This window comes from Ovis canadensis, chromosome 2 (assembly GCF_042477335.2).
Source record: "Ovis canadensis isolate MfBH-ARS-UI-01 breed Bighorn chromosome 2, ARS-UI_OviCan_v2, whole genome shotgun sequence".
NCBI classification, from domain to species: Eukaryota; Metazoa; Chordata; class Mammalia; order Artiodactyla; family Bovidae; genus Ovis; species Ovis canadensis.
In genome coordinates, this window is record NC_091246.1 from 175,296,104 (window position 1) to 175,319,322 (window position 23,219).

Sequence of the window (23,219 nt, forward strand, 5' to 3'; positions counted from 1 at the left end):
TTTTCTGTTTACCTCCTTATAGATAATACAGACTGTACATATTTCTACAAACTTGGAGTGAAAACCACAGGGTTCGTAAGATGCAATTCTACCTCACTATGTGTTCTGCCAGCCTGGATATGTGATGGGTCTAATGACTGTGGAGACTACTCAGATGAACTAAAATGCCCAGGTAATTCTAGAAAGAACAACAGTCTTTGCCTTGAAGATTTATGTTGTATAGCACAAACTTTTTAATTTTCATTCTTGATATTCAGTGGCTAAGATTAAAACAAATGTTGTAGACTAAATTAAAAATGATCATCCAGTTCTAAACATACCACTTTATATTTTTTATGACTTCTGGACTGATACTCAAGAAATCTGTTCTATATTTGGATCAGTTTCCTTTTTCAAGCTCATTTCTTTGTTAATCCTTTTAACATTGGTGATAACATTTTAAAATGTGTAATTTATAAAGCTTTCATAGAAGCAGTATATACTGAGAGAAAACTATCAATAGACTAAAAGAGGGAGACTATGTTTCTCACTACCTGCTTTACTTGTATTACGCTTGTATTGTCATACTAGGCTGTTTGGTGCAGCTTATATAATCTTTCAGCATAGTAATATGGGTAACAGTTATCATTACTGCATAAAAGTCAGACTGGTATCTTTGTACCTATTAGCCATCTTTACCTATACAACAGTGTCATATGCATTCTTAGGAAATTGCTTTGCATGAGAAGCTCATGAACTTGTTTCATTCTATTTGAAGAAACAAATTTTAAAAATGTATAATAATATTAGAAAGACAGATGGTAAATTACTAACTGAAAGTAGATATGCTTGTAGAATTCTACTCCGTGTCTTCTCATATTGCTATTTCCTTCTCCTAACCCTGCAGAAATGGCAACCTACTCCAGTGTTTTTGCTTGGAGAATCCCAGGGACGGGGGAGCCTGATGGGCTGCCGTCTATGGGGTCGCACAGAGTTGGACACGACTGAAGCGACTTAGCAGCAGCAGCAGCAACCCTGCTGCTACACTCACTTTTGCCACATTTTGTTGATGTGTAATATTTTTTGAAATATCTTAAGATAGGATATTCATAGGTATTCCACATACATATTTGTATTCCACAAGTGCACACACACAGTCTACTATAAAGAATTGGTATTCTTAATAGTACATAATCTATCAATTAATTGGGCAATGACAGATCCCTTTCCCCTCCTGTGGTCATCAGCGTGTAACAAGCTATGATCCTTCTGGGTCTGAAGACTTGCTATGTCCTAAGAGGACCTGGAGAACGTCACGGGAGGCCCTGAACTGCAGCTCGCTACGAATCCTCTACAAATTATTTTAAATAAAATTTTATTCTTCATTATGCATGTGTGTGTGTGTTAGTTGCTCTGTCGTGCCCGACTGTTTGCAGCCCCGCAGACTGTAGCCCACCAGGCTCCTCTGTTCATGGGATTCTCCAGGCAAGAATACTGCAGTGGGTAGCCTTCCCTTCTCCAGGGGATCTTGCCAATCCAGGGATCAAACTTGGATCTCCCACATTGCCGGCAGATTCTTTATCTAATCTGAGCCATCAGGGGACTCCCTTAAAAGTGATTTTTCATCTCTAATTAGATCTACAAAGTTGGTGTTAAAAAAATAAAATGGAGGTAATTTTTGTATCTTCAAATAGTCATGCATTACTGTGGTGTGATTAACAAGTCTACTCTAACATTTACTGCCTGATTGGCTCTGAGTCAGTCGCTCTAAAACTATGTAGACCTGAAGGTGCAAGGAGACCAGTAAAGAGAAAAATCTAGTATTTTGTATGTGCTCTTAGAGATTATAATAATATAATACCCCAGAGTCTGAAAAATATACAATATACAAAATAATTTTATATACAAATACTTTTTATTCTCATGATAATTTTTAAGGTAGAACAATTTCAGAGATTTTGTTGCAACTTGTTTTTCTTCCTTAAAATAGAAAGTGAAAGTGTTAGTCTCTCAGTCGTGTCTAACTCTTTGCAGTCCCAAGGACTGTAGCCCACCAGACTCCTCTGTCCATGGAATTCTCCAGAAAAGAATACTAGAGTGGGTTGCCATTCCCTTTTCCAGGGTAACTTTTCAACCCAGGGATTGAACCCAGGTCTCCTGCATTGCAAGCAGGTTCTTTACTATTTGAACCATCAGGGAAGCCCCCAAAGGTGATATGGTCGGTCCTGGGAGGTTGGTAGGTGGCAGGGGCACAGACAGAGGGAAGACTTCCCTGACCAGGATCAATCCAGGGCCCTAATGGTGAGAGCACCAAACCCTAACCACTAGACCACCAGGGAGAAGCTACAATAGAGTAAGCTTATATAAACCTTGTCAAAGCATATGTGCTCTTCAAGCATGGAACATAAAGTTTACACTTGCTCAGAAAAAAACTGCTAATAATTTTGGAATTTATTTTTTCTGAGTATGGAATTAAGAATATTTTCCACACTTATTTTATAGTCATCTCAGTTGTTTTATTTTACTTTTGTTAACTCTACATGATTTGTATTTAAACATTTGCTCCATTAATATCCTTCTTCTGATCCAGGATCCAATCCTAGATGGGATTTGGTTATCATGTCTCCCTGATTTCCTCTGTTCCATATTCTCAATTTCTCATTGGTGTTCATGACCTGGACATTCTTTAAAAGAACATCTCAGCTCTTTTTTTATTTACGTTTTCCTATTATTTATCTCTTCCAGTTCAAGGAATATTACTATCTTGATATCCATCTACATTGCAGAATTCTAAGATTTATTTACTTGATATTTATTTATTTGACAGTAGTTTATTTGACACTGCATTCTATATTTTATCACAGTTCAAAACAAACACAAATGTGAAGAAAATTATTTTGGTTGTCCTAGTGGAAGATGCATTTTGAATACCTGGGTATGTGATGGTCAGAAAGATTGTGAGGATGGACTTGATGAATTCCACTGTGGTGAGACATTATATCTTCCTTTACTTTTATAAACTCTATTATAATTTATATACTGATGTTACCTTACATAGGAATTTTACACAAAATATTGCTAATCAATTTTAGCACCAATTTTTATTTTTATGAAATAAGACAAATGGTAAAAATTAAAACAGAACAGAAAAACTTATAATGGAGAATAATAATCTCCCATCAAACCTTTTCTTTTAACCTCTTCTGTTTCTGCTAGTGGATACCTCCATCAATCTAAATGATATATTTATATCTTCATTTCCTGACTTATTTACTTGACTTGCTAATATATTTACTTTCTGCTGTGAAAAATAAGGATTTAATTTACACAACCCATTATATTCTTCCTACCTGTTATTGACTATTATTATCCTAAATGTTTCTATTCATTACATGTATAGGTTTAAATAGTATACTAAAACTTGCATTTCTTCAAAAAATCTCTCCCCATCCACCTCCTAATTTCTGTTTGTGTACATTTCATTTCACTTGGCAAAGTAAGAAAATATTTAAAATTTTGTGTTAATTTGTGAGTTTTATGATATCCAGGCCAATTTTTTTAAAAGCATATAATTCTCTATTTTCATTTAGTTCAAATAACATATACCAGGGTAAACAGAGTGGGAAAAAAGGATTAAAAATGATTGTCTAAGAAAAGTCAAACTCCCATAAAAGTAAATATCATCATGAAATATGAAGGTGCATTTTGTTTGATTAATATGCTATATAACTTTATATCAGAGCCAGATTTTAAACAAGATTAATGGAAAACTTTAAAAATAGTTTATATAGATTTGTGATTTCTGGAACAGATGCCATTATACATTTGTATTTTCTTTAACATTTTTCTGGTTTCAGCTTTTCTAAATGTCTCTCTTTTCACAGGTCATGTATGTAAATATTTTAAATAAAAATGCAAAGTTTTAAATAAGTTTAAAGGATAAAAATCAAATTTTATTTTATAGTCATTTATATTTTAATGTACTAATTCAGTAGAATTTTATTTTTGGGTGTTTGCTAGTGATAAATGAACTGAGGATAAAGGAAGGAGAGCAGTCACAAACTTTGTAAATAAATGAAGTATACTATCATAAATGCATAATTTTGTAATAAAATACCAGCCACCATGCCAATGAATCTGGGTGTTATTAGTCAGAAATAAGTGTTCCCAAGGGTGAGAAACAAAAGCATCAAAGTGTTAAGTATGTATAGTATGTTAAGTATGTATAGATAGAAAGCTGACAGCTTATCCGATCTAAAACTCCCTGAGTCACGTCACCTTTAAAAGTAAATGTGTTGGTGGTGAGTTCACCATATTTGTGACATTGCCTAGGATGTAATTTTTCTTTTCTTCAACTGTTTAATAACAGACTAAAAGTTAGAAGAATACCACACCTGGACTTTTTTTCTTTTTGTACTGTACATGTTAGAAAAAGACAGGAATACATTTAGGAAGAGTGACTAGCATATTGACTAACTTGGAGTCATACCCTATGAGATTATGTTGAAGAAACAATGTTGTATGACCTGGATAACTCAGAGGGAATATGCAAGCCATTGTCAAAATTTTATAGTACTGTCATGGAGAAGGCAATGGCAACCCACTCCAGTACTCTAGCCTGGAAAATCGTATAGATGGAGGAGCCTGATAGGCAGCAGTCCATGGGGTTGCTAATAGTCGGACATGACTGAGCGACTTCACTTTCACTTTCCACTTTCATGCATTGGAGAAGGAAATGCCAACCACTCCAGTGTCCTTGCGTGGATGATCCGTCCCTGGTGTCGCACAGATTTGGACACAACTGAAGTGAGTTAGCAGCAGCAGCAGCGTAGAAAAGAGGAAAGTGGCTTCTGTTATTTGGGATGACTGGTTTTCAGTTCAGTTCAGTCACTCAGTCATGTCTGACTCTTTGTGACCCCATGAATCGCAACACGCCAGGCCTCCCTGTCCATCACCAACTCCCACAGTTCACTCAGACTCACGTCCATCGAGTCGGTGATACCATCCAGCCATCTCATCCTCGGTCGTCCTCTTCTCCTCCTGCCCCCAATCCCTCCCAGCATCAGGGTCTTTTCCAATGAGTCAACTCTTCGCATGAGGTGGCCAAAGTATTGGAGTTTCAGCTTTAGCATCATTCCTTCCAAAGAAATCCCAGGGCTGATCTCCTTCAGAATGGACTGGTTGGATCTCCTTGCAGTCCAAGGGACTCTCAAGAGTCTTCTTCAACACCACAGTTCAAACGCATCAATTCTGCGCTCATCCTTCTTCACAGTCCAACCCTCACATCCATACATGACTACTGGAAACACCATAGCTTTGACTAGACAGACCTTAGTCGGCAAAGTAATATCTCTGCTTTTGAATATGCTATCTAGGTTGGTCATAACTTTTCTTCCAAGGAGTAAGTATCTTTTAATTTCATGGCTGCAATCACCATCTGCAGTGATTTTGGAGCCCCCAAAAATAAAGTCTGACACTGTTTCCAGTGTTTCCCCATCTATTTCTCATGAAGTGATGGGACCGGATGCCATGATCTTAGTTTTCTGAATATTGAGCTTTAAGCCAACTTTTTCACTCTCCTCTTTCACTTTCATCAAGAGGCTTTTTAGTTCCTCTTCACTTTCTGCCTTAAGGGTGGTGTCATCTGCATATCTGAGGTTATTGATATTTCTCCCTGCAATCTTGATTTCAGCTTGTGTTTCTTCCAGGCCAGCATTTCTCATGATGTACTCTGCATAGAAGTTAAATAAGCAGGGTGACAATATATAGCCTTGACGTACTTCTTTTCCTATTTGCAACCAGTCTGTTGTTCCATGTCCAGTTCTAACTGTTGCTTCCTGACCTGCATACAGATTTCTCAAGAGGCAGGTCAGGTTTTCTGGTATTCCCATCTCTCTCAGAATTTTCCACAGTATTGTGATCCACACAGTCAAAGGCTTTGGCATAGTCAAGGAAGCAGAAATAGATGTTTTTCTGGAACTCTCTTGCTTTTTGCATGATCCAGCGGATGTTAGCAATTTAATCTCTGGTTCTTCTGCCTTTTCTAAAACCAGTTTGAACATCAGGAAGTTCATGGATCACGTATTGCTGAAGCCTGGCTTGGAGAATTTTGATCATTACTTTACTAGCATGTGAGATGAGTGCATTTGTGCAATAGTTTTACTGAAGTCTAAAGAAGACTTTCCTCACTATCAGATCTTTCCTAAGATGGTCTCTAATGATTCATTTTTTCTTTTGCACCTGAAACAAACCTTCTTGTATATTTTTTAGATTCCTCTTGTTCTTGGAACCAATTTGCATGTTCCACAGAAAAATGCATATCTAAACACTGGATTTGTGATGGAGAGGATGATTGTGAAGACGGATTAGATGAAAGTGATAGCATTTGTGGTGAGTTGTTTCCTTTGTGTCCTTATCCAATTTTTAGGAGTATAATACATATGCTCTGTCATTTTAGAATATGCAGAGAACTTTGTTTTCTACTCTGTTAAACTTAATATGAAGTTTATATGTATATACATTCCAATGTAACTGTTTTCATTATTTTTATAACAACTTATTCATCTATATTTTATTACTATTATAGTTTTAGTATTTTTTCCTGAATACTGACACATGATTGTATTTCTAGTCTTCAGTGACTTCTTCCAAATAAATCACAATGATTGGGATTGCTCGAATGAAATGACTGAAAACTTTTTCATTGTTTTTGATAAGTATTGCTAAGTTCCCCTCCAAGTTTATTATACCTGCTTATATTGTCATAAGCCACACAGGGTGTGTGTATGTGTATTATAGTAATCACTATTGCTGAATACTTCTAAATGGAAAGTAAGGAAATAGGTTATTGTATGTGATTTTAAAATGTACTTTAAAATTCAGCTTTATATGATTAAAGTTATACTGTCAAATGTCTGTTTACCATCCATCAACTGTATTTTCTACAAAGTCAGTGTGATTTATTTTGATTAATCACAGATATTTAACAAATAACTTAAAACAAATGAATAAATGAATTTCTTAAGTAGAAAAAGGAGGCAACCTAACCTTTATAAATTTATTATAATTGACCAGGCCTTCTACTAAATTATTCATATGTCTGTTTTTCTATCTTTCTGATCTGTTTCCACATGTGTGTTTGTACCTATAGCTTTATAGTCTTTGCTTATTATATCCTATTTCATAACTATTATCACCCTCATTTTACAGTGATAGGGACCTGAGTCAGAATAAGGCTTAATTATGAAGTAAAGTGTACTTAACACGTTTTTAAAATTTTCAGGATTTGTGGCCTCTATTTAGGTCACCATCATGGAAGCATGAATATAGTATTAATTATGTTCACACTAAAATCAAGTTCTCTGTATGTAACATAAAATTGGAGATATCCTTGGAAAGTAGACAATTTATTTTCCTGTGTTAACCCACCTAAAATCTACCTTTTATTTATAAAACTAAAACTATTTAGTTATGCAACAGATAAAGATAAATGTAGAAAGATTACTATCAAAGACCTCTAAAAGGAAAAAGAAATCAGTAGTCAATCTGATGACTGGCCAATCTATTTTATTTACTTTGTTTCTCTTTGCTATTAAATATTTCTATTTTAAAAATTTATTGGAGTATAGTGGATTTAAAACGTTGTGCTAGTTTCAGGTTTATACCAAAGGGAATCGGTTATACATATGCTTATATACACTCTTTTTTATTTTTTATTTTTAGAGTCTTTCCCATATAGGACATTGCAGAGTATTGAATAGAGTTCTTTGTTTAATTTTAACTACCAACTTACAATACGTTGAGCGTATTTTTAGTCTCTAAAATTATCTTGCTTTTGACCCTTTGTATAATTCTACATTAAATTGCTCCCTTGATATTGTTATGCTTTCTAAGTGGACACAGCATAATAGAACTGGTAAAGATTCTAAAGTGACACAGAGTTGAATTCTTCTGCATCTGCATTTTCCAGCAGTATAATCATGGGCTGGTCCATTTTATTCCTTATCCCTCCAATTTCTTTCTTATTAAATAGTTACAAGACATTTACCTTATGCGATTATAATGATCATCTGACATGGCCAGTGGTTAATATCTAAATAAATTTACTCCCATTTCTTTTGTTCTGAATTTATTCCCATTCTCTTTCATTTCTGCTCCCTCTCTTATTTTTCAGAATAGTGTTGTTGTGTCAGTGTTTATCAATGTCCTGATAATTTTTTTTTTAAGGATTTAGTGGTGATGGACATGCTTACCTGTCATCAAAACATCCAGGCTATTAAATATATACACAAGCTGTAGTATACTACTAAGCTGTTGTTGCATAAAAATTACTGCTTTAAACCAAGCATCAATGAATAAACTTAATATTTTAGATTTGGAAAGGAACTTTATAAATAATTTATCTGAGTGGTTTTCAACCTTTAGTGTACAAAAACACCTATTCAGAGGTTTGTTAAATAGATTCTTAATCCTCACTTCAAAATATCCTAACGTAGACATTTCTTTCTTCATAAGCATATAGTGGTTCTGACTTGGGATTTGAGGATTCAGTTTGAAAATCATAGTCTAGTTCACCTCTGTCATATAATACATGAAGAAAGAAAAACTCACTGAGGTTAATAAGTTTGCCAAGGTCACTCAGTGAATCAGTGATTGCAGAACTAGGACCAGAATTCATATTTCTAAAATACATACAAAATTGGCTAGTTTCTAAAATACTTACTAAAACAGATATAAAGCCAATCAAATATTATATCTGAGTAGGTACATAGGGGTTTCCCAGGTGGCACTAAGCTATAGAGAATCCACCTGCCAGTACAGGAGACATCAGAGATGCAAGTTTAATCCCTGGGTCAGGAAGATCCCCTGGAGAAGGAAATGGCAACCCACTCCAGTATTCTTGCCTGGACAATCCCATGAGCAGAGGAACTTGACGGGCTACAGGAACCTATGGGTCACAAAAGGGTCAAACACGACTGAAGCATCTTAGCATCGCACAGCACAGGTACACGAAATGGATCTGGTGGAATTCCTTCTACTGTCTTCCTACCCCCTTGGGATTCATTTCCCTGTGAATGGCAATGTGTCTCCAGATGAAAATGTAACTGTGGAAGGAAGCCATGAGTTTTTTCTTTGGCTCATTTTCTTTCTAATTGACCATGATATTTTGGAATGCTCTTAACACAGAATCTGTTGAACCACTCTCAAGGGAGCTAGAAAATTAACTGCAAATAGCCTTATGCCATTTTATAGTTTTAGGTATCTTAGTAATTATCTAGTCATACCCCTCAATTTAGAGTGAAACTCAGACACTAATCTTCAAGGTCATACAGAATTAAAGTTCTCAACACTTAATGCTATATTTATTATATGTACCTTGAAAATAAATTAAAGTGATAATAAGAAAGCAGACAAGGAGTTTTAAATGTATCAAAATTTCCTCAGCAGAAAGAATGATTTTTTTTTACATCTCTAGCTAAATAATAAAAATATGATGGAAATTAAAACACTAATTGAGAATCTAATACTGAAAGTGACACTGTATATATGAGTAGCTTAAAAAATAGATAACAAGGAGGAATAATGTGAAAATAACTTTGTAAGGAAATAATTTTATTATAGAAAGCATTAAAGATATAATAAGTAGCAGGTAAATTCATTTTTAAATTAAAGCTACATTTGTTTAATAGATTTTCTTTATAATTTCTTTCAGTAATAGATATCATACTAAATCTCACTTTGTTAGCACTGATCCTCAATCAGATAAGCAAATCTGAATTACCTGGGGGACTTTTCAACATTCACTTGCCATCCTGTCTTCCTAATTTAAGTGTATGTCAGGAATGGGCATGTTTATGCTGAAAAAGATTAGCAGGGAGTTTCAATTTGTCACCCTGCTGTCCTCCCATATTGAAAACATTGCATTGAAAGCAGTTTCTTCTCATAGCAGCTCTGAGAAATAAGATGCTAATTGATAATCCAAGTGAAGTAGCTTTAAATGTTTAGAAACAACCGTCTTTTGCCAATCTAGGCAGTCATATTTTCTTCCTGGAGATACTAATAGTTTTTTAAATAATTCTTACAACTTATTTTTTTGAACCTTTTCTATTTGATCACATGAAAGTGAAAATAAAGAGAAGTTAGATTTGGGAGACATGTTATTGATTCACTCAATATGTATTTTATATATATAACAAATAAACCATTCAATATGTACAACTGTACTTGGGATTAGGTAATTATCAGGAGAATGAATCATTTCCTAATTTTATTTGATTATTCTATGCCCATAGAAGGAAAAGCAAAGAGCAACCCCTGAGGCCCTTTGAATGTACAGTAAACAGCATTTTTTTGTTTGGAAACTTATTTCAAAAAAAAAATGCATTTGAAAACATCATGCAATGAAAAGGATGTTGAATCAACAGAGTGAAGAAAAGATAGATTCTGTTTATTAAGTATGTAAAACAAAGAGTACATGTGGACATTCATCCTTTTCAACAACACAAGGTGGGGAGTAACAATAATTACCTTAGTGGTTAAAAGAAGGTACTTAGGAACGAAAAAGGTTTTGGACTCCCAGCTCACCAAAGGACTCTTTATGCAACTTGAGACTCCCTGCAAGATTTCAGCTTCTCAGAGCCTCAGTTTCCTTTTATGTGAAGTGAAAATAATAATAGTTCTACCACTGTAGGTGATTGTGAGGACTAAATAAGTTAATAAGCTAAGTGCTTAGCATATATTGAGTGGTAAAAATGCTGTTATTATTATTATCCTTATAGGCTCCGTCCTTTTGAAATTTATCTCAATTTATTCACAATTCTATGACATTTTTAGGCTTTTTACATTTTACGTGGAGAAAATACTATTATTATTTTCTGCCATATAGCTTTTATTTTATTTTCCTGCCATATACCTTTAAGAAATAAAATTCTTGCTATTGGGAAGGAATGGTTTTCTCAGGTAACATAGTGGTAAAGAATCCACCTACCAGTGCAGAAGACCCGGGAGAAGCAGGTTTGATTCCTGGGTCCGGAAGATCCCCTGGAAGAGGAAATGGCATCCCATTCCAGTATTCTTACTGGGAGAATTCCATGGACAGAGGAGCCTGGTGAGCTACAGTCCATGGTGTAGCAATGAGTTGGACACAACTTAGCAACTAAACCACCACTGCCATTGGGAAGGAATGCATTCTGAGTGGAAAGTATCCATAGGGGAAGGATAATACGTGGTGATTTCACATATTATCTACAGTTTCTTCCTTGTCAGTGACATTCTTTTGCTTCTCTTCTCATCTATTGGAAATATAAATGATACATCTTTTTCAGTGGACCTGCTGAGTATAATCTCAATGGCATTCTTTTTTTTTTTTTGGTGATTTTCAGGTACCATCACCTGTGCAGCTGACATGTTCAGCTGCCAGGGCTCCCGTGCCTGTGTGCCCCGACACTGGCTGTGTGATGGTGAAAGGGACTGTCCAGATGGAAGTGATGAGCTCTCCACAGCGGGCTGTGGTATGGACATGCATGGGGCTGTCTATGAAAGAATGCTGTTGCAGCATTCTCAGATACTTACTTCTGCAGTACTCACCGTATCACCCTTTCTCTTACTTCCCCAACCCCTGGACTCATAGGTAGTATCAGATTTAATTGGGTGGGATGTTGTCAATCATAGTAGTTCAGCAACCCCTCACACCACTGTTCAGAGTGTTTCCAACATGCACAGTGGGGTTACACATTTTAAAATCATTTTGATGAGTGAAAAATTTTCACTTCATTTCCACGGTACTGTAACCACCCTATGTATACTTGTGTGGTGGGGTTGTTACTTTCTTTTTAGTATCTTCCCCGACCCTGTACTCCCCTTGAAGCCTTTTAGATTGCCCATTACAGATACTCTGTAAATGGCTGCTGTGATCCTAAATAACTACCGACCAGAAGGTCAGTAAACACCTATTAGTCCTACAGATAGGATATTAACCCTTAGGTCAGGTAAAAATAGTACGGATATAGCTGAATGAAACTAGGGGATCAGAGGAACAGCTTTGGAGGCCAGACAATTTACTAAGTTTCTGACTCTAGGTCACTTCAGGAAAAATTCAGGGAATTACTCAGTAGTAAAAATTTAGATAAATCCCTTGGGTGATCAAGAGAATGAAGGGCCTGGATGTTTGAATGCAGATCCCAAGGTCACATAGGGGATATGTTGAGCTGAGCAATGTATTAGGAAGAGTGCTATGAACTCTGCTTATTAAAATGAAGTCTGCTAGTCATCTCTCAGATGACCTACCTTCAGGTCTTTAAAACTGTATTTGAAGCTGTAATGTAATAGTATGTATACATGGGTGTGTGCATATGGGGTATAGTTAAAGCTGAAAAAGAAAAGGAAGACTTTGAGGCAGGCTTGTGTGCACAGAACTCATACTATTGTAGAATAAATCACTTTGATCTTCAAACTGATACGTGTCTGTAAAGGTCAGTGGGGCCACTGAGGGCTACATAATAAAGGATTATGTATCAATTCAGGGATCCATATAGTTCCTGTATACTGTTGCTATTGTAGCAAGTTAATACTCTGGGAGGCATATTAACACTTTTGGACCACATGGGTGTTATTAACTAAATTATGTTAAAATATAACTGTACTCAAATGACCTGAAAGCATTAATGCTAAATAAGTCTCTGTTGCTTAGCATTTTAAAGAATAATTCATATATTAGAATTGGCATAATTCACTTGAGTTATATAAGCTGTCACACAGTTCAAAGTTACAATAGTGGTTAGTAAATGAGTTTTACTTTGATTATAATGAGCAGTTTTAACTCTGCTTCTATGTGGCTTCTGTACCGTTTTTGAAAATACATTTGTTGAGAATGTTATACATTATTAAATTCCAATAGTTCTTTTTGTTTCACCTGCTAATATCTCTTTTCAGTCATTACTGAGTTTTGAAAGCAGAGCAGTTTCCTTTTTTCATGTAGTCTGGGGCAGATTTGGGATCAGGAGTTGATAGCATAAAAAAGAATAATTATAATACCTTAAGTGTCAAAATGATACATACAAAAGATACTATATCATCACAAATAAATATTGTAGAAAAAAGCCTAGTAGTCTTGTAGAAGGATTTCAAAGAAAAGCAATAACATTATCTGAATTGTGAAGGAGATAGAGAAGAAAGAGGAGTGTCAAAGGTAGAGGAAAGTCCCTGTTAAGACATGAAGGGGATAGATTGGAAGACCTCTACATTTTTTCAAGTGCCCATTATACTTCAATTATTTTGGTAGGTGTTTTTATTTACATTATTGAATTTCCATAGTATTTTAGTGAAGTGCCTTTGAAGATCTGCCAAAAATAATTGTGTAGATAAGAATTGTAAGAGCACCCATGGAATATTGAAAATGAGCCGATCTGCTTCATATACCCTATCTAGTTCTTACAAGAAATGTATCAGATAAATTTTATTATCCTCATTAAGCAGATAAAGAAACATATGTACCAAAAAGGTAAATATTAATAGTTTTACTTAGGATAAAAATTTAAGGTGCTAAATACCTTTTTGTAAAGTCTTTTTCTTTGCAAATTGCATATAGATTGTTTTTTCACTTAAAAAATAAAATATAATTGGCCTACATATTGTGTTAATTTTAGGTGTGCAACATATTTATTTAATGTATTTATATCTTATTGCAAAATGGTTACTTCAATGAACTTAGTTAACATCCATCATTTATCAGAGTCTTAACATTTGAAATACTGCAAACCTTATAACATTTACCCTTTATGTGTAAGAAAGGTAACTAAAAATAGTTAAATGATCAAACCTCTATGATGCTATGCATATACTGTTAAAGCTCATGTTCTTTGTACAAGCCGGTATCTTTTGGACTTCTACTCAAGTTTTATTGCACATTTTAAGTAACCATTTTCCTCACTGGTTAGGGCCCTTGATAGAGAATACTTTTTTGGATCAGTATTCCAAAAGGATCAATGTTCCGTTTCATGGATCAATATTCCTTATTTGGTGTGGTACTTATGGTTGGGCTCATCTCAATATAGATCTTAACCTATTTCAACACCCTACTCTAGAAGTCACCCCAAAGTTTTATTTTCCTCTTAAAACAGTAACTTCCTTAGCCCCTTTGATTTTCTTTTCACTTCCATCATGAGCATTAGCACTTGTTGGTCTTTTCATGTCTATTTTTCACAAAGAAGCAAGGTTTTTATCACCTTGCTAACATTACTGCAGCCATGAGAAGAGAAAAAAAATATCCAACAACATTGTTAGAGTTGAGTGATTTTTTTTTGATTACATATGAACCTTTGAATTTATCCTTCAGCAAACTCACAAATTGCTAAATGTTCTGAAATTTCAAGGTCACTCTAGAATTGTTGAGTATTTTAACACTGAAATTTTGAATTATATATATTTATATTCATATATTTGAATACTACTTATATCAAAATATGCATGTTAACATATTTTATTAAGTTATCTGACACATTGAATGTTTAGCTAATGTTTCTTTTTAAAAAGACCAGGAATTACTGAGTGTACTAAGTATGACAACATACATTCCCCAAATTCTTAATGTAGGAAAAGGTAAAGTAGGTGCTCATTTAAATTAATTTTTTCTGCTGTCTTCCTTAGCTCCCAATAATACATGTGATGAAAACGCTTTCATGTGCCATAATAAAGTATGCATTCCCAAGCAATTTGTTTGTGATCATGATGATGACTGTGGAGATGGTTCTGATGAATCATTGCAATGTGGTAAGTATATATGAACTTTTCATGGAAAAGATTCTCAGGCTGAGTACCAGTCTTTAACAAAAACAAATAAATGCATTTCTTAATCTCACTAAGGACATGCAAATTTGGTAATATAGACCTACTGCATATAGCTTCTTTAAACTCTACCATAATTACACATGTATTTGAAAATTTTACCTATGATTGCAGTGTTCTTACAAGAACCATACTGGAACATGTTTTAAAAACATCTTTCAACTTCAGAACTTTGTGAAGTACCTTGTACTTTAAAAACAATGTATGGCTGGCTAGTTCAGTCTTATAGCCAAATAAAATATTTTAGTGAGAAAAAAAGAATACAATTCACACAGCTACCAGAAAATATACATATTTAACATTTTTCTTTTACCTGTTTGCTTATATTTATATTTAAATATAAATTAATATTGTTACTTTGAAATATATCTTGTCACATATATTTATCTAATTCCCATGTGTTTATAATGTGTATATGAACACTTATATATCTTCTGTGATAAAATTAATACATTAAAAATTTCCAGTTGAAATTGAAATGTTATGTAAACCTAGTACTTTTGTAAAATATTTAAATGTATGCATGAATAAATACAAAATGAAAATCCATGGAATAAATCTACATATACCTATGAAAGGCAATAATTTAGTTTCCCTCCTATGTCCTCCCTATCCAATGGATATAACCTTGGCTTTTGATATAAACTTCCTTGAGATCAGTGGATATCAGTTTTTATATCAATTCACCATTAAGTCATGGATTTAATGTGATACTTTAAAAGCTAACTCGTAACTCAAGATGTAAATCTGATGCTAGAGTTATATCTGATTGAATATATTTCCTCAGCTAGACATTATGCTTGGTTCATATGGAAATGAATGAGACAGAAATCCCACTAGAAAAAAAAATGACAGATGAAGAGGAAAATCAAGAGTACAATATAGAATAATAACATTTGTAGTCACATGGGAATAATAAGAATCACAATACACAAAATCAGAGGTGAGAAAATAATTTTTGAGGCAGTAAAGAAATGAGACAGGGAGTGTTAGTCAGTGGAAATCATATTTGCTACAGAACATGACATAGTAGTTAAAAATATGGACCCTAGAGCCAAATGGCCTGGTTCCAATCCTGATTCTGCCAGTTACTAACTGTGTGACCTTGGAAAAATTACTTTTATCTCCCTGCACTTCAATTTCTTTATCTGCAAAAAATATATAGTAACATTATTGAGTTCTTAGGACTGTTAAGAGAATCAAATAATTGATATTTGTAAAGTACTTAAAACAGTTCCAAACACAGTAAATCCTATATATGTTTACAAAAACTATATATTGACATGGTTGTGGAATAGCAATTAGTCTTTGGTGAGGTCAGTTGGAGTTAGAAGTTTTAGATTCTAAAAAGTCTCGAATACAATGTTAAAGAATTTGTATTTAATTATTTTTCCTCACTTGGCAAGCACACATTTTAAAAACAGGGAAATGTCACAGTTAAATTTGAACCTTAGAACCATCCTTTTCAGCAGAGTGGATGAAATAGTGCTATGAGGGAGAGATACCATAAAGAGTTGTGATAATTAACACTGTGATTTTGAACTAAGGCAGAAATGATGGAATGGAAAATGGAGAATTGGGTCAGAATTCATTTACAGTTACAGATGGAGGGTAAAGTACAATTTCTGTCTTGGATGACTTGGAGGATGGCATTGATATTAAGGAGTTTTGGAATGAAGTTAAGAAGCAGTTTTGCTGATGCAGGAGAAGGATATAACAAATAAATAATTTTGGACATTCTCAATATGAATTGTTACTCAGATAATCACATGAAGCTATACAGTGAGTACTTGAAATTTTACTTCTAGAGTATGACCAGGAAAAATAATATTAACCTAGTGACCATTAACATAAGGGTGATATTCAAAAATATGACAAAGCGTGAGAATACCCATCATTGTAGAAAGGAAAAGGGGAAAACCCTAGACTGAAGGTTGAAATAAGGGCTTCTTCTCTAACAACTTAGGGTGTAACAGGAGAAAACTTCATACAGAAAGAGGCGGGAAAGAAATAGCAAAAGTAAAGTTAGAAGTCTGGGAGAGTGTATTATGAATATTGAGCCAGAAAACTATTTCCAAGGTAGAACTGACAATACCTTTAAGTGCTGCTGGAAGATGAAGCAGATAGGAGCCAGGGACACATAAATTTACGAACTGTCATTTGAATTCTATTAGCTCTAAGAGGAATTTCAGTGGGTAGAAGTTGCAGAAATGAGACATGAATAATGAAAGTTGAACTGAAGGTAAGTAAGTGAAAGCAAGATTGAGTAGGGACTGGATTGGGCAGGGAAGACGGGCCATTGTTGTTGAGAGTTATATGGATAGATTTTTATTATTATTGGACTGGAAGAGACTTGAACATATGTATTGCATGAAGAGGAACTAGTGAAGGAGAAGAAGGAAAGAAATACTAGGGGATCAGAGGATAGTTTTAGAACTATCTAGTTTTGCCCTACAGTATAATAAATATCTTAAGTAAATGTTATTGAATCATATTTTTTTCTGTTGAAATTTTATTTTTTTATTTTTTAAGCCATAAAAATCTTATTTTCTCACTTCAGAAGTAAAATGTTTGCCCACATTTACCAGAAAGTTTGCAAAATAAATGATTTGTTTTTTATTGCTTACAAATTTAGGAAGAAATCAAATCTGAAGCTTCATAATATTTAAAATCAAATGAGTTTTACTTGCAAACAGACATAGATATGAACATTAACAACTGATGGATTGATACTGTGATTTGAGTAAAGCCTTTTAATGCCTCTAAGAATCAATATGTAGGATAATTACAATAGTTTTCTGCTTATTACTCTATGAATTGGCTTTTAATTTTCTCATTTTAACAATTTCTTTACACTTTCAGTGCGTCTTCCCAAGCATAAACATGACATTATGGCTTCTGAAAATTGTCATTATAATCCAGAGTCAGTTCACCCATATGTTCTAGTATTCTACCTAACCATGTTTAGTCTTGAAAATAATTTTGAGTAGCTTTGATTTTGTTTTCCATTCTAAGGGAAATCTTTAGGGTATAGACAATAAGTAAACAGAGATTATATACTCATCATAAATGTTATGTATGCATATATATATATATATACTCATGTTGCATATATATTCTGTTATGTATATATGTGTGTGTGTATATACATATATATATATGCATTTTGTTAGCAATATATATTTTATTTCCTTACATAGAAACAAAATAGGAGTGCCTTGTTTCCAACTTTTTTTTCTGGTCTTTAATCCTATTTTTCCAACCACAAATATCTCTTGCAATTATTACAACTGCCCTAGAAAGAAAAGAGAAATATCTCCCATAAGATGCCTGGGTAACACATGGCTAATTAGGTTGAGTGCACATTATGAATGAAGTTTTAATAAATATCTGTTACGTGAATTAAAATGTTCCTTTGCCTGCAGGGTACCGACAGTGCAATGCAGAAGAGTTTAGCTGTGCTGATGGGCGATGTCTTTTAAATACTCAGTGGCAGTGTGATGGAGACTTTGACTGTACAGACCATTCTGATGAGGCACCTATAAACCCAAAGTGTAAAAGTGCAGGTACAGAAAGTGTACAATACTATGCTTATTCCAAAACTGATTTTTTAAGGCAATACTGTGATTCATTTTTAGGTTCATGTGGTATTCATTGAGAGAAAATGCAATTAATTATGTGATACTTCTACTGACACCATACAATAGAAGCATCCTGGTAATCAACCTTGTTTTGGAGTTAGTTTTAGAAATGTGAGTCTGTGCCACAGATATGAAGATGTGTGGCAATGAACCAGATGAATCCATCATCCCGTTGCTTTAAAAAAAGTCATTTTTCTTAATACATTATTTAATGTGAAGATAATTTCCATGTATGGACCTATTTGATTACTTTCCATGTATGGACCTTTTAAATAGAACATTTAATAAAAAAAAAAAGTTGAGATTTACTGAGATAAAGTCAATAGTATTCAAACTTAGGCAAAATGAAATAAATTGCATATCATTTGAACATAAAATAGATATGTAGCCAAACTTGGTCTATTTTTCACTTTACCATTCCAAAGATTGAATACCTAGTTATAAATTTTAGAATAAACCCAATTAATTTTTTTTCATATAGTTTACATGTTAATAGGCATTCTTGTATCCTGTATTATAATGAGTAATGCTTAAATCATCAGGTTTTGAATAGCTGCAAAACCTGAACTCCTTTCCATAGCTATATTTGAAACAACTATTATTCACCACAAGTGTCTTTTTATGCCCAGATTTAAAAATGTCAATGTTATATTTCCAGGAAAAAAAAAAGAATTTAGGAATATTTACCTATTCCAGATTCTTAATTTTCAGTGACATGAAATTTCTCAGAGACCTATGACTTGAGGAAAATGTCAAGCTATCATTACACTTTTGAACTCATTCTTCACAATAAAAATTAAGACAGAAATACTCCATTGTTTTTGCTATTGATGCTTATTTTGATGGCTAATTTTCAATGTAAAGCTATATTTGCAGTATTTTGAACATGAAAGTACTGTTTGCCCTTGATTTTCTTTATGTATGCAATATTACACTGACTGTAAAGCATTTTATATATACCATACCTATATTTACTATAATTGTCTGACAAGTTAGCATATTTGTGAATGTTTTCAGCAATTGCAATATAAAACAATGGCATGCCCTTTATGTTCCATTTGTTTTATTTTCTTTTTCCAGAACAGTCATGCAACAGTTCATTTTTTATGTGCAAAAATGGCAGGTGCATTCCCAGTGGAGCTCTTTGTGACAATAAGGATGACTGTGGCGATGGCTCAGATGAGAGGAACTGCCATATAAATGAGTGTTTGAGTAAGAAGGTCAGTGGGTGTTCTCAAGATTGTCAGGACCTTCCTGTCAGTTATAAGGTAGGTACTCATCAAAAACAGAAAATCATGTGATAGGTTAGAATTTGAGATAATAAAAATTATTTAATTGAATATAGCTGTAAGACTGAAAGTCATTAGAATACTGTTAGTTAAAATTATTTAAATGGAGATTTTTTATACAAGTGCACCGTACTAATAGTGTGGTATATAAATAGAATATAATCATGAAGACAAAATATTGAAAGTGTTCAGCTTTCTAATAAATGGTGATCATAAAGAAAAAATGTAAGTAAAGAAAGGTCAGTGTTTGAGAAAGATACTGCTATTAATAGCTAGGTAAATATGCATGCAGCTCTCTGAAATTCTTATTTCTTCTCATTTTCCCTCTCATACCTCTTTGAAGTAGAATGGGCTGATCGTTTATATTTTATCACAACACAGAAGAACGCAATATTTTTTCAAATAAACAGGAAGAAAAAAACAGAGTACATGAATTATTAGGACTGAGTGCAGGTACACTAAAAGATAAATCATGTCCAATATCCTAATTGCTTTTTGTTGGTACCACTTTCCTGAAGAAGGTAATTCACTGACAAAATTGACTGACAGAAATAGCTTTAGAAAACATCTCTACTTTAGTATGTTGAAATGGAGGATGCATACAAACTAAATCTTAAAGTGGTATTTTAGATTAAAATCAATTATGTAAATATGGGAAAACCTCAGTAAAAGCAATTCAGTTGGAAATTAGTGATTTTAACTGGACAATAGCTCTGTATGAATCAGCAAAAGAACATGGCTTCAGTGAAACACAGAGGCCATCTAATCTAGTTAGATGTCAGATGTCAGTAGAATCTACAGATATCAGTAGAATTTTGTTCTACTGAATTCTGTGATGATCAGGACATACCTGGGGTACTGTGCACATTTAGGGACATGACACTTTAAGAGGAACTTTGACAAATTGTACTGTATCCACATTTGTGCATCCAGTGGCATTGGGGGCCTGGAAAACACACCGTTGGAAGAAATTTCACCAGGAGCAAAATGACTAGTCAGATGTATTTAAATATATTAAATTCTACCCTGTTGTATTCAAAACGGATATCCAACAAGAACCTATTGTGTAGCACCTAGAACTCTGCTCAATGTCACCTGCCAGCCCGGATGGGAGGGGAGGTTTGGGGGAGAAGGGATACATGTATATGTATGACTGAGTCCCTTTGCCATTCACCTGAAAGTACCACAACATTGTTAATTGGCTATACTCTTATACAAAATAAAAATTTTAAAGTTTGAAAAATAATTTTGAAAGAGTCAAAGAAATAAAAATGACATTAATAAATAATAAATACATGAAGTACTGGAATAGGGAGCATATCTTGTCTGAGTTGTTTCAAAGGTTGGAATTAGAAGTTGGGAAACAGAGTCTGTTCAATATAAGGAAGAAGTTTTGTACATCAGTCGTCACCTTTCTTATGTCTAAGTGTTTCATCTGGGCCTAAGTGACTTTCTTTAAAAGATGCAAGAAAAAAAAATAGTGTATATTACAAAGATTCTTGGGAATTTTAACTGCCAGCCTTAACATTCTATGACAGTCAGTTCTATCTAATGGTAAATCCAGCCAAACAACCATTCTGTCATTTATAATCTCTGAATTTCTGTTATTATGACTAATAACTACTTTGGTCACTGTATATGGATATAACCTAAGAAGTATAATAATCATTTCCCCTATGTTAAAATAGAGATGAAAAGTAAAATACTAAGAAAGTTATGTTTATTTTAGTTTAGTTATGTTAGTTTAGTTTAGTTATGTTGATTTTAGTTATGTTTAAGTTTTTAGACCCAGTACTGTATTAAGAAGAATTATTTCAACTCGTAAGACTTACACAGTGAAGCAACTAACCGCACATGCATGTAAGACTTAGAACACAAATGCACAGACTCATCACACTATGTTGTAGGTAGAAGGAAGCAAGACAGATGAGCCAGGACAGCTCCTAATGAGATGAGTAGGTATCAGATAATTAATTTTGATAGTACATATTTTGAAACCTGATGAAGCAGAAAAAATATTATTGGTGATTTATGTACAATCAATGCAGAAATATTTCCCCCCAAATCAGGAAATGTGTTATAAAATTATAAGAAGCAATGGCTATAATTTTGTCATGTTATAAATAATAATCCATTTCTATCATATATTATGTATATCTATTCACTCATCTATTTAAATGCCTAAATTTAAATTTCAAAGTAGATTTATTTTTTGATCCTATGTATGTTTTTAATCTATCATAACAATATTGTGGTAAAATTTTAAAAATATAGAATATGAAATGGTCATAACATAACATCAAAAGTAAGGATTAATATTTTTTAATGGCTACATGTAAAGAGTGCTGACTTCTTAGAGATTCCATATGTGAAAAACTACTTTTGGTAGTACTAGTTCTCACCCAGAAAGTCATGTTAAATTACACTGTTTTAATTACTTTATAAGATTCCACACACTGAAATAATTGTTTATTGATACCTTTAAAATATCAGTATTTTCTGTTTGACTTCTCTGGAGTCATAGAATGAAGTGAGAATTTGAGTTAAAATAGACATACTAATTATTTTAAAAGTTAATGTATATGATACGTGATAAAATTGCTTTGTATATGGTCTCTAATATAAACACATGCCAAAACTAATGTGATGGATAAAATAAAACATCTCCTGAGGGAAGCAAAGTCAGTTAAAAAATGAGAGGTAGGAGGGAGGTTCAAGAGGGTGGGACATATATATAGCTATGATTCATCCATGTTGATGTATGGCAGAAACCAACACAATATTGTAATTATCTTTCAATTAAAAATAAATAAAGAAAAAATGAAAATAACTGAGAATAATAAGAAACTTAAATATTCAAAGCAAATATTTTATATATTGTGTTTATATATGTTTATATACATGCATGCTGCTACTGCTGCTGCTAAGTCGCTTCAGTCATGTCCAACTCTGTGTGACCCCAGAGACAGCAGCCCACAGGCTTCCCCATCCCTGGGATTCTCCAGGCAAGAACACTGGAGTAGGTTGCCATTTCCTTCTCCAATGCATGAAAGTGAAAAGTGAAAGTGAAGTAGCTCAGTCATGTCTGACTCCTCGTGACCCCCTGGACCGCAGCCCACCGGGCTCCTCCGTCCATGGGAGTTTCCAGGCAAGAGTATTGGAGTGGGGTGCCATTGCCTTCTCCCATATACACACACACATATATATTAAACATTTATGGTATATCCTGGAAAAGGGAATGGCTACCCACTCCAGTATTCTTGCCTAAAGAATCCCATGAGCAAAAGGGTATGGTGGGCTACAGTCCATGGGTCACAAAGAGTCAGACACAACTGAGCAACTAAGCATGATCACACTTTTATGTTATATATGAAATTTTAATATGTGTCTGTAATATGTTATATTTCTGAATATTAATTTATGGGAGATTGAACAAAAAACTAATTACAAAATAATTCCCTATTTTGGG

General features: G+C 33.8%; 1 protein-coding gene across 1 annotated transcript in view; it reads left to right on the top strand.

Annotated features, from left to right (window-relative positions):
• Positions 1-23,219, top strand: part of LRP1B (LDL receptor related protein 1B) — a 1,961,274-nt gene that overhangs the window by 1,622,499 nt on the left and 315,556 nt on the right. The window contains exons 49-55 of the mRNA XM_069573760.1: positions 23-172; positions 2,844-2,966; positions 6,250-6,369; positions 11,361-11,489; positions 14,623-14,745; positions 18,246-18,386; positions 19,542-19,729. Coding sequence (XP_069429861.1) covers positions 23-172; positions 2,844-2,966; positions 6,250-6,369; positions 11,361-11,489; positions 14,623-14,745; positions 18,246-18,386; positions 19,542-19,729 — 974 coding nt within the window. The remainder of the gene's footprint in view (positions 1-22; positions 173-2,843; positions 2,967-6,249; positions 6,370-11,360; positions 11,490-14,622; positions 14,746-18,245; positions 18,387-19,541; positions 19,730-23,219) is intronic.